General features: G+C 40.9%; 2 protein-coding genes across 3 annotated transcripts; one reads left to right on the forward strand and one right to left on the reverse strand.

The window, feature by feature from the left end:
- Positions 1–240: 240 nt before the first annotated feature.
- Positions 241–5,814, reverse strand: LOC124680815 (short integuments 2, mitochondrial). The gene is made up of 8 exons (XM_047215854.1): positions 5,653–5,814; positions 5,236–5,340; positions 5,012–5,089; positions 4,281–4,422; positions 4,139–4,209; positions 2,627–2,723; positions 2,226–2,437; positions 241–702 (listed from the first exon to the last, which is right to left on the reverse strand). Exons 1-8 carry the CDS (start codon positions 5,812–5,814, stop codon positions 457–459), a joined length of 1,113 nt encoding a protein of 370 aa, XP_047071810.1. The 3' UTR covers positions 241–456.
- Positions 5,815–6,369: 555 nt separating this feature from the next.
- LOC124680819 (protein KTI12 homolog) lies at positions 6,370–12,836 on the forward strand. 2 transcript variants are annotated; one of them, XM_047215859.1, is made up of 10 exons: positions 6,370–6,428; positions 8,113–8,286; positions 8,393–8,496; positions 9,174–9,230; positions 9,839–9,924; positions 10,275–10,360; positions 10,824–10,939; positions 11,640–11,690; positions 11,768–11,851; positions 12,345–12,836. In XM_047215859.1, the coding sequence occupies exons 2-10, from the start codon at positions 8,133–8,135 to the stop codon at positions 12,507–12,509; spliced, it is 903 nt and encodes a 300-aa protein (XP_047071815.1). In that variant the 5' UTR covers positions 6,370–6,428; positions 8,113–8,132; the 3' UTR covers positions 12,510–12,836. The 2 variants fall into 2 exon arrangements, with proteins under 2 accessions (XP_047071815.1, XP_047071816.1); XM_047215860.1 differs by having other exon boundaries at positions 6,408–6,431; positions 8,118–8,286.
- The last annotated feature ends 87 nt before the right edge of the window (positions 12,837–12,923 follow it).

Consider the following 12,923-nt stretch of genomic DNA (forward strand, 5'->3'; position numbering starts at 1 on the left):
ATGGACCATGACCAAGGCCCGAAGGCGCTGCCGCTGCCCGGCGGCGGCCATCGACTCTGAACGGATCGAACGGACGGGCAGTAACAATAGACATCCTTTTAAATTGGAACCAACGGAATAAGTTTGGAATTCCAACTCTCTGTTTCCTTCCACGATTTACCCGAATTCGAAACCAGATTGAACGATAAGGAAACAATTTTGGCTAGTTTCCTTTTCTTTCCAACACATCTTGAACCGACATTCATTTCACACAAATATAGGAAAACTGAGTGCACGAATCTCTGATTCTAAAACAGAAAGAGAAACCAATCCGACAAGTTCTACCCAGCGACAGAAGCCAACATTTTACAACACCAGAGACTACTGCCTGCATTATCCATGAGTAGCACTGAATAGTTTTGTGATATATCGCATTACTGCCCAAGAACTCTTATAGGCAAGTGAATCTTGGCTCCTTCACTGCTGGCCTGGAAGGTCGTCGAGGATGAACGGGCCGAGTTTCCCTGACCTGAAAAGAGTCAGCAGCTTCTTGGAGACCGCCCCGTGTGATTCATCGAGTGGTTTGTGGGGTATCCTGAACACCTTCCGAAGCGCGACGAGCTGCACGTCGATCAGACTCTCCAGCTCGTTATCTTCGTCGAGGTTGCCTGTGAATTCCATGGTTGTACTGCACAACGTTCTCTGAACCTCCATCACCATGTCCTGTAACAAAAGGCAGGACGAGGCTGGTAACTACTTCAGGAAATACATGACTTGGAAGGAAAAACAAATGAGATCACAAGTTATCAACTGCCATGACCCTAAATTAGTTCAGGAAACACAAAATTATCATCTATTGACATTATTTCCCTACAACTTTGAAAGAAACTAGGCCAGAATACTAAATGCTTGAGCGAACAAAGGCCTGAAGCTATGAAAAGTGGCAGATAAAAACTTGATAATCTAGCACACTCTCCCGCAAAGAAAATACAAATAATCTAGCATACTGTATACCAAGTTACCAACATCGAAAATGCAGACAAAAGATATCCCATGGCGAATTCTTATCCCTGAGTAAATTCTCCATCAAAATTTCTAGCTAGCATAGCCACAAAATGTGCTGAAATCCAATTTTGCACCTGCGCACGCATGCACACAAGCATATTTTTGAGCAAACCTCGGCGCTCATAGTTTAATTTGCAGTGAGTTAAAGATCGCAGCTTCAAAATTATCAACTTCTGCCACAGTATTAAACTAGTTTACACAGGAGCAAAGTTATCACTATTCCTTACAATTTTGCAAGACAGAATACTGCAGCAAAAAAATGTCTGAAGCTATAAAAGGTACATAAAACATCAACGTCTAGCATTATTGTATACCAACATAAGACATGGCAGCACAAAATATTCTAAGAAGTCGTTTGGAAGCCAGGCTTTCATTTCATTTCTAGCATTTTGAAATGAATACATGTATTCATTTCATTTACATTGTTATTCCAAAAATGGACACTTGTTTGGTTGCCACAGGAATTGCAAATAACAGCACAATTCAATATTGAATTTGTAAATGGCTTCCATAGAGAAACGCGAATGACAGGTCTCAGCTCGGAATTGTGTTTACCCATGGCGTCATTTTGCTGGATTTCCTAAATGAAATGACGGCCCAATTCTATGGCAACCAAACATCCCACCTATAGAATTCCAAAATGAATTCCAGGATTCCAGGCCCAAATGATGGATACCAAACGACTTCTAAGATGAATAGTTTATTTTTGTGAATAAATTTACTGTTGGATTATTGCTAGCAAAACCACACAAAATCCACTGAAATCCAGCTTTGCCCTACACACAATGTGAGCAAGCTAATGTGCCAGCTACTGACACTTAAAATGTATACCTAGAAGATTAGTAATATCTAAAAAGCGGCGCTTAAAAATTACTTTGGAACTAATGTGCCAGCTACTGACACTTGCACTCTATGCAGCTAGCTGCGTAGAGTAGAAAAATAAAATTGAAGGAGAGCATCTAATGCAAAAATCAATTATTTGCAAATCTCCACGGGATTATCATTTATTTCAAAATGATCATCCATGTGATCCTCTAACCTATATAAATCTAATCCATCAAAATGTCAGCTGATGGCCTTCAAGAAAAGTGTGCTTGATAGCACCTGGATATGGGTTTGCACTAGACATGTCACTTAATAATGACAACTAATGTAGTGCATCTTCCGGTAAGAGTCACTACCTGAACATACACGGCATCCGAGTTGTTAATAGGATTCCTCCTCCGCAGTGAATCTCTAGATCCTTTTACAGAACTGCCACATGGCTCTTCATCAAATTCACCTCTTCTGTGAAGCAACCGCTCCCAATGTAGAGGGGTTTTTCTAATATTCAGAAGAGATAATAAATATTTGGCTATACGCTCCTCTCCAACCACCGAATCTTTGACAGCTCCTGCAGATAAACATAAAAGATAATATTATAATGTGGCAGTACAAGTATGTGAAAGTTCCAGTTTCACTGGAGAGTATAACTAGTAAATACAGCGTCATGATCATTATGAAGAAGGCATACAAATTATGTTGCTTTTTCAGATAAGTTGTTGGCTTATAGAGAAAGAACAGCATAAACTAAGAATCTAACCTGTCAGTGCAAGTTTCAGACCCGTTTCCATGTCTGGAATGCTTGGCACTAGAACACCCGGTGTATCAAGCACGTAAATGCTCGGCTGGCTTGAAATCTATCCAAAACACATCTTACTGTTAAATGTATTCAGTTCATCACAACACAAGAGACAAACAACAAGGTGCCGTCCCTAGAAATGGCTTGCACTGCTACAAATGCACTGAGTTGAAAAAAGGCTCATTGTCAGTTTGTCACAGTGGTGTCATGTGTGGACAGTTGAAATTTATTGAGCTGTCGTGGAAAAGAGTGAATTCAGGGTTAATAAGTACCAGCGACAAGGCCACATATGCCATATGCTGGGCTGGCATGTGCTAGGTATATTCGCTTTGTAACCACACTTTGCCAAATGTTAGGCAGCCAAGTTACGCAAGTGTTTGGTTGCAGCCACGGTTGTGGCGTTCTAATTACCCCATTTGTCATAGTCATTTTCTAGCCGACTTCTGTCACAAGTGTGGCAAACTGGCAACCAATTTGGCAGCCACAAAAACTGTGGCTAGCTATGCTCATGGCACAAAAGTAAGGTAGAGTGTGGAAGCCAACCAAACATGCTCTAAATGAAACATACTGGGTCTTGGGTTGAATGCCCAAATGGCCCATCGCATGAAATATGTTTAAATCGTAAGCAGAACGAAAGGTCGATGAAAATTGAGATAAAAAATGAAGCAAGGCAATTCCTGGCATGTTTTTCTCATGCACCTTTGTTCTTATGTTCTCCACATATTATAGTTAAAGTTGCAGCATGGAGAAGACTCATACGGGCATGTACAATTGTAGACGCTAATATAGGCGTTTAAGTGCAAAAAGAAAATCAGCATCAAATTAGATTATCTCCTAAGTGCCCGAGCTTGCAACAGTGGGCGCTTATTTGGGTCGCTTCCGTTGGCCATCAGATGCTCCTGCTTTTCATGCCATGAGCCTAAAAAAGGCCAAGCCCCATACGTAAAGTTTTGTATCGACCCTATAGCCAAGGCTGGGATTGAGCATGGTAACTGCCGATAGTCCAGGATTTGGATCCTAGTGTCTGCTTTTAAGCGCCTCATTGTACATGCGTTAAGTGTCCTGACTAAGATCTTATTCTGTGAACTTCTAGGCCCGTAGGTAGCTAATTTAGTTGCCACATGGAGCTACAAAGCAAGATCTGCCAATATATATAGAAGAAATAGTTTTTATCTTCCCATATTATAAAGAAAAAGGAAAAATATATTCCAGCAGTTAGTTCATAGAAATGGGTGTGTTCCTATTTGTTTTATACAATACATCTAGTGTTGAATATGCAAAACTAACACGTGACAAACAAAAATGTACTCCCTGGGCAGACATTCACATGCATAATACAACTGACAAAACAGTCAGGTTAACATGGGTTATCTGGAGTTTTTCTTGGTATCTAGTGCTATAACAAAGAACACCTGGAAAAGATCCATTCAGAAGTTCAGTCGTGTTGAGAAAACAGTGACTTTAGAGCTCCACCTTATATCCTGCAATGTCTTGAGTAACTCCAGGAAGTGGTCCTACCCTAGCCCGCTTTATCTTATCATTCTCTGGGATTAGCGAAACAACAAACGTGGATTATCAATGAAACAAAACAATGTTTCTATTATAATGGACATACCTGGAAATCGAGAAATGGCAATTCTATGAATGGCATTTATGAGTGCAGACTTTCCAACGTTGGGGACACCAACTACCATAACAAGAAGTGTGGGCTCCTTCATGATTGCTTCCCTTAGTTTCAACTCTACAAGCCCAAGCAGCTGTTAATTACCGAAGCAAACATTAGATGAGTTAAAGCTACACTGAGAACTAAAGAAAGCAAAGTATCATTTGATCAAGAAAAAACTGGAACCAGTGCAGTTATAATACTACAAAGCTTAAAGGCCGATCAATCAAATGAAACGATGAAGAATCCATACAATAGCATTCAAGACACAGTTCCATGAGTCTGAATCCTAGCAGAAGCCTACTCAAAGCGATATTCCTATTGATTGTGGGGTGGGGTAGGGGATAGCTACTACTATGAAGGTTCAGTGTGTGTCCTATTAAGTTAATGCAGTTCATGTCATCGCAGGTTAAGTCTAGAATCCTAGTAGACTACCTAGTAGTGGAAGGTTCTGTCTGTAACCAATCTTTACCAGTGCATAGTATAGAATTTCAGCAAGTGGTCTAGCGGCCATTCACCCTTACAATTGATAATTAGGTACATGAACTCCACTCTCAAAGTTGCAACAAGTTTCAGAGCTTAACACCTGACCTAACTGATACTTTCAGTATAACATACAGATATCCTGTGAGGCTTACAAAAGAAAAATGGATAAATGATCATGAAATCAAAAGTGAGCCAACCTGATTAATAGAGTTGCTGCTGTGTGCATTTATTGAGATGCAATCCTGCTTGCGTGATTCGAAATGATCAAGCCACATCTGCACAATTGTGTAAACACGGCCTAATGAGTATCACCATTTATATCTCATTGTATCCAAAAAAAAAACAGGATGAACTCTGGGAAATTCACATCAAATTATGTGTTGAAGAGCCTGACCTAACTACAGAGGTGCATACTGCTTACATTCATTATATTGGGATTCGCTAGATCTTTCTTGTTCAGAGCAAGGATGCGCTTCTTAGCTCCAAGCACCGGCTGAAGGTCCTCGTTCGCCGATGACAATGGGATCTGGTCATAAGTTACATTAGTTGCAAGCAAGTGATCAGAGAACACAACAAGCAAACAGAATCATATTTCGCCATCTTATAGAAGCTACTTTCTCCTCAATCGTAACACACCCAGAACCTACGCTCTATTTTGAAAATGTGTTTCAGAAATCACGTTCCATTTGTTTGTTAAGGTCGCATGTAAGAAAGGCATTTCATCGAACATCGTCTGAGCACCAGGAGCCGCCGGCCAGTCACACAGTCAACAACGCGACACTTCCCATACATGATAGTAGTAAGTAAATGAGGGGAGAAGTGGACGGGAGGAACTTACACGGGAGTCTCGGACCTCGATGACGAGGTCGGCAAGCTTGAGGCGGTCGCGGATGGCGCGCGAGGCGGCAGCCATGTGGCCGGGGAACCAGTTGATGGCTCCGCCGCCAGCGTTGAGGGCCATCTCGCCGGCACGCTTCCCCGCCCGCGTCAGACCCCGCATCCTGGCTGCGCTGCCCCCGGATTACTCGGCGAAGGTGCACGCCCGTTGTTGCGAACAGCTTTACGAGCTGAGAGAAGAGAGAACGGCCACCCGGGGCGGGCTGGAGTAGCTGACGCCGCGCGGGCGAGCAGCGTCGGGGTGGCTGAGAGGGAAGGGTGCCGAGGCCGGCGGCCGGAATGCTGGGGGACGGGACGTGGCACCGGCGGCGGAGGCCGGGAGAATAGGCGGCGTTGAGGGGAAGAAGCGGCTACGAGGCCCATAGCCCATCTGTAGATTTAAAGATTTGGTCTGGGCTCCAGAAAGCCCAACAAGAATCTGTTTTCTGGCCCATCAATCAATTGTCCAAGTCCAACACGTGCGTGCGAGCAGAGGAACGAATCGATCCCCGAACCCTGCTCTGCTCCTTCTCGCTGCCCCTGTGTCGCCGTCGCAGGACGCGCGCGCCGCAACTCCATCGTCGGCGAGCCGCCACGTCCCCCGCCGTAGCGCTGCCTTCGCCGCGGTGGACCGCGTCCGCCTCTGCCCTCTGCTGGACTGCTCGCTACGCCGACTCTATTGGCTGTGACAGCGAGCTGCTGATCCCCCCGTTGCTTCTTGCGACTAAGCCCTAAGGGCAGGTAATTTCTGTTCCTCCATTATTATATGCAATCTGTATGTCTTGAAGACTTGATTTGAACCATTGGTGATGAAATTTGTTAGTATCAGATTCACGTTTTGGAATAAGATGATACCAATTGATCTCAGTACCCAAACCAATCAGCAACTCCCCAACCCAAAGCAACTCAACAAACTAAAAAACAAATCTCCAAATTGAACCTTCAAGTCAAGCAAGCTGCAACATTGCCAACTCTCGTGCTTCAACTCAGTCCGAATACTATTGTTGTGGATCCTGATTTTCGGGCACCTATTGGGGACTTGGATCCGGACATTAGCGATGCTGCTAGAAACGAGTGTATTGATCTGGTTCCACGCCAACCATTCTTGATATCTCGAAGGTGTCGGTTGGTTCTTCTTCTTCTTCTTCTTCTTCTTCTACTGTTGATGTGGTCATGGGAGGCTCAGCTCAACCAAATCATTGATTTGGTGATATCTTTTGTCTCCCTGTAATATTGTTTCTAGTTTCTTTTTCATGTCTTATGTACTTTCTTAGATCGTTAGAAGTCAAGTTTAAATTACAGATTGTAGTTAGTGGGTCTCGGATAAGGTACAATGTTCTAGTCAGTATTGGCTCTTGAGTATTGGTTTGTGAATACTTACGGCCTGTTCAGAGTGCAGGATTAGAAAACAGAGGAATGTGTGGAAAGAGAGGAATAGGAATGGAACAATAGTGTAAAACTAAGGAACACAAAACTGTAGGAAAATCCTATGAGTGGTTGTTCGGATAGAACACTCAAACGTACAGGAAAAAATCCTAGAGTCTTGCAGCTCCTAGACTATTTTATGCTTGCAAGGAACAGGTGTCAGGTTTCTCATCAGGCTACGCGGTCATTGCTCATGCTTTTCACCTTATGTACAAGGATGGATTGAATTTTCTATTCGATTCACCCGTCTATCAGCCATATCGAGTGACGCCTGCCTCGGGCTGCCGCCCATAATATGATCTCCGGGCAGATTTTTTCAATCCTATGGAATCGGTATGAACCAGCGACTTTTCCTCTGGAATACTCTTCATGTTTCCCTTGTCCCGAGCACTCCCAAAAGGAAAAGATTCCATGGGAATGCAATCCTACGGAAATCCTGCAAAATTCTTTGAACCTAATGCAGCCTTAGAAATAAAATGACATTCACAAATTTTCAGCACACCATCCCGTTCTGCCCCTGGTTCTAATAACCAATTAATCACCCAGTCTACCAACTTTTTTTTAGATTCAAAGAATAGAGCTCTCCCCTGTTCCATTTCACTGAAACTAAACGTGATCTGACCATCTCATCATCCTAGTTGAAGTACCTTATTATCAGTAAGACCAAAAGATCTCTAAACTTTTGCATACATGCAACGAATTGACTGTGCGCCCTACTAACTGAAATTTTAGTAGTGCCCACTTACGAGGTGTGAGGGTGGTGGGGAATCTCTTCTCTATAATATTTTTGAGAAAGACTTGCATGCATTTAAGGAAATAAACAATATAGAGAATACTATAGTGAATTACTCTAGAATAACTTCTTCGGACCGAGGAATAAGGCAGAGAGCAATCTTTGCACAGAGTGATAAAACCTTTCCAAAGTTTTTTTTCCTTCTTAAGTTTAGCTTGGCTAAAGATGATAACCATGTTCTCATGCTTTTGTTCTTTCCATCTACTAAGGTTTCTACATTTTCAATGGCACTTGTGGTGATGTGTGGCCAGCCATGCAGCGGCAAGTCAGAGGCTGCAGCTTGTCTCACTGCCGCTCTTCGCTCCTCCATGACCGACATCACTGTCCGCGTCATTGACGAGTCATCTCTTCATCTTGGGCGCAATGATAGCTACAAAGGTATTGTCGATTTTTAGTCCACATGTTTTCTCTATGCTATTATTAATTTTTTTTCTTCTTCCATCCACTCATTTCCTTCTACCAATTTTCTATGTTTATTCCTTAGATATGGTTGTGGAGAAAAACTTAAGAGGAGTTCTGAGATCAGAAGTTGATAGGTCTGTGTCACGGGACAGCATAATCATCGTGGATTCTTTGAACAATATTAAGGTGAGGCCAATACCAAGTCTTTTATTCTTTTGTTGCAACTTGCACTCACTACTTCGTTCTCAATTAGTAATATAAGATAGAAGTAGTATTGTATGGTCATCATATTTATGTATGTCATGGTTGCACTTTGTATAGTGTGATCAGTGAAAAAAACTTAATGAAATCATGGTGGCCACCTCCCTGTGCTATGTTCTTCCAGCCCACAAAAATAATTCAATTTCCAAGTCAAGTTCACTGTCTTTCAGTGTCCAACTTATCTGTCTAATACTGGCCAAAAGGTGTGTGCAAATGCTATCACTTTTGTTTTTGGTTCAACAAAGCAGAAAATGTTTTTCTTTTCTTGTGTGATAGTTACCTTTTTCAAGCTAGTACATGAAAGCAAACCATGTAGGCTATATGAGCCTTTTTTTTCTTGCCCAGTGCTTCAGTTTTACACTCAAGCTTCAATAAATGATGGTCATTGAGAATTCTGTATGCATGCATTCAGATAGGCACTACATAGATCAGTGATACAATAATGTAACTTCTAAACGCATGCAGCTTATATAACTGACTTCTGTTGTCATCAGTGCACCTATGTGCTGTATGAATTCTAATGTAACATGTATGAAGTAGATTCTGCAATATGTGCTGTTTCTTCTAATACAAGCATGGTGTTTTTTGCCTATAATATGCAGGGTTACCGATATGAGTTGTGGTGTCTTGCACGTGCTTCGGGAATAAGATATTGTGTGGTAATCAGATGTCTTATTCACTATTACTTTCATTTTGCCATAATAGTTTTGCACTACTTTTAGCATAACATAATGAAAACATTCATGATGTGTAGATGACATTATGTGTTCTGAAAGTATTGTGTTTGGTTAGCAGCAGAAGTCATGTACGATAGCAATCTAGAGACAATAAGATAATCATTAATGTGCTAATGGCACATAAAATGAAACATGAGTAACTTGATGTGATTCATGACAGGTGATTGGTGAAGACCCACTAACATTGGAGTGTCAGTTCAGAAATTAAGTAAATATAAGAAATTGGAGCGCAGGGAACTGACATCTGACCTGGATTCAGTTCTGTCTAGTGATTACCATGTGTTAGCGTATATTAGTTTCTCTACATGAGAAACGACTTTTCAAAAAAAAATTAAGATAGCATTACCAAATGGAAGCTTCTAAAGTATTTTTGATACATAATTTGCAAACCATGATTATGTTCTACATGGAGGATCCTTTTGGAAAGAGCGCATGTAGAAACCATTGGCGAGTTTATGCTTTTGCACCATTAAATATTGTAATGTACAATCACAAGTGATTTTGTTCATACTCCATCTTTTATGTTTCAGTTCTTTTGTGATACAGAAGTGGACCATTGTAGGGAATGGAATGTCAAGCGTCAGGAGAAAGGAGAACCCTCATATGATAGTAATATGTAAGCAAGATATTTTGTCTTCTGGATCTTGTCGACCTGTTGTTTGGAAAATGTATTACTCCCTCCGTTCACTAATGTAAGACCTTTTAGCTAGCTAAATTAGCTTGCTAAAAGGTCTTACATTAGTGAACAGAGGAAGTACCTCTTATGAATGAGGTAGATGCTGCAGTTACTTTTTTTAATCTGATTTCAAATTGCACATATGTTATATAGCTTCGCATTATTATTTCAAGGCTATGGAAGCCTTTTTTACTATATTGGATTTATGGGGAAATAATGGATTATTTGTCTCTATTCATTTACCAAGCAGGCAGGTGCCATTGCTCTCATGATTTATTTTGGTTTGACAGATTTGAAGATCTGGCGAGGAGATTTGAGAGGCCTGATAGGCGTAGCCGCTGGGATTCTCCTCTCTTTGAATTATTTCCATCTAGAGGTAATCAAATCGTTCTTGTTTTGTATGATTAGTTTATTTTCATGGTATGCGTGATCTGAATCAGAACTAATCTACTGTTCAAGTTATGTCTAATTTTATCCAATTAGTATCACATATGTCTAGTGGCTTATGCACTAGCCACCATAGTAAATGTTCTGTCATTTTGCGATTTGGTTGAACCTCAAAATTTACCGCTTTTTATTGTTTAACACTCACTCATAGAAGGTCATGCACATGTGATTGGTTCGATGGGTAACTTTTTTAGTAGATTACTTAATTATTGTAAGGCAGAAAATTGCTAGCTTCTTTTCACAATCCTTCCTATCCAGTTTTGTATTGGTTACACAGATAACTTATTACGAATTAGTACCATCCAGCAAATGGTTACTTTACTTGCCTAGTGCTCGCCCCCTATTTTCATCATCCCATTTGATTCATCTGTTTTGTCTACTATTTTTATTAGAGGGGATTGTGGAATCGTCCCCTGTTATTGCTGAGGCTGTGTCATATTTGACTAAGAAGGTGGATTCAAAAACAAGAGACGTGAAAGTACTCCAGCCTACAATAGCCACTCAGTCGGTAAGTATAAAATATTTTTCTACCCAAGAAATTCTTGAATATATCATTGGTTGACTGCAACTGCATGTTCTTCTAATTCATACGTAGTATGTTCCAGAACTATTTGCTAATCTGTTAATACCTGCATAAATTTGGCACTGAACCATAATATTGCAGCCGATACAAAAACATATTAGGCAAATGGTTGTGTTTAGTTCCTATGCTTTTTTCAACGTTACACTATGGGTGCATTTGGTTCTTAGCTAAGCTAAAAGCTCCTTGGGCTGTTTGCTTCAATCTCAATAATCCACACTCTTGGAGGTTAGTTACATTTCCTAGAGTAGTAGTTAACAAAGTGCTGTCTGTGCATGCAATTCTTGCACACAAGAGCTAGTTGATTCGTCGCTCCTCATGCAGCTAGTTTTCTAGCCATCACAGGGGCTAGGCTCACTGATATGTCAAACAGATTCTGCTATTCTGAATCCCCGATGGTGCGAATGCAAAAAAAACATTTTCGGTTGCTCCAAATGCGGAATCATGCGGGGCTAGGCTCGGTGATATGTCAAACAGATCCGCTATTCTAAATACCTGATGGTGTGAATGTAAAAAAACATTTTAAAAAAATATTTTGGAAATACTGTGATTGTCCAACTGCAAATACTGTTCCATTCATAGTAGTTCCTGTAGATTTGAACAAATCCTGAGTTTGATAATATCGTAGGTACGGACTACTGAGGCCAATTCCCTCTATGAGATGGACAAAGCAACACAGGTAATGGCAGTTTTCTTTGTTCATGATATTTTTTTTAGAAGAAACTGCAAACCTGTGATATGAACTGTATTTTGCAGGAGGTAGTCAGTGCAATTGTTGAGGCGCAGTCTGGTCTTGGGCTTGCCATGAATAAGATTTATCTTGGGCCTAACTTGCCAACTATATCCTTTACTGTTTGAGGAAATATATAGAAAATTATATTACTGCAAAAGTTATAAGTAGAAATATCGATCTTTGTGAATTGCAAAAATTATAAATAAAAATATATGTCTTTGTGCGTCTGTAGATTCTTTTCTATATAAACCTGTAGCATGGAGATCTAGTAATCATAACAACTTCCCCAATCAAAACCTTCTGATAGCATACACGTAATGCTTTCTGTGCATAGGTGTCATATATATGTGCATATGACTTGTTTTTTGAACTTGCAAATGACTTCAAAAAATCAAGCAGGCCAAAACTATGCAGGTAGAGTAGTTTTCTATCCACATGGTCTCTGTCTAGAATTGAATTCACTTTTTTTTTTGCCATAAGATGAATATCTAAACTTAGGGGATGCCTTCATTCAACCCCAACTGATGTGCTCAAGAGAAGAAAACTTTCGAAATCTTCGGATGCTTTTCTTGTGTTGCGAGATCCTTAACTGACTGTTACATTAATCTTCAAAGATCGGTTGGCCTGCCTGAGCTACGGAGCCTCCGGCGCACTTTCATCAAGCTGGCAGGGCAGTACAGCTTGAGTGGACCACCCCCACCAACAGATGCTGATAGCGCAAAGAGGATGTTTGTCAACTATTTGAACCGAGAAATTGGTGTGTGATGGTTCTCTCATATCTGACGAGTTAGTCCTGCATTTGATGTACATCCAATGGACAAAATACTTGAGCAAAAAAGGTGATTGGTGACATGATCTTCATCAGGCTTCTTTCAGGGCGGGTAAAGATATAGTTAGCCTTGCCTGAACTTCGCCTCAAGTATTCTCATCCTGGAATGTTACCAGGCTGTGCTACCTCTTGTACCATTTAGTAGTTTTGGCCAGCGTGACAACATGTAAACTACATAGTTGGGTAATACTACCAAATAATTTATGCGATTGTTTAAGACTTGTGACAACATATCTGAAAATTGGCTACAGATTATGTGTCCACTGCCCTGGTTTGTTATCTTTTTTTTTTCTCTAAAACATCTCCATCCATTCGTACGTATTCTTCTCCCATACTGGGATGTTTCAGCC

This window comes from Lolium rigidum, unplaced genomic scaffold (assembly GCF_022539505.1).
Source record: "Lolium rigidum isolate FL_2022 unplaced genomic scaffold, APGP_CSIRO_Lrig_0.1 contig_28943_1, whole genome shotgun sequence".
Lineage (NCBI taxonomy): Eukaryota > Viridiplantae > Streptophyta > Magnoliopsida > Poales > Poaceae > Lolium > Lolium rigidum.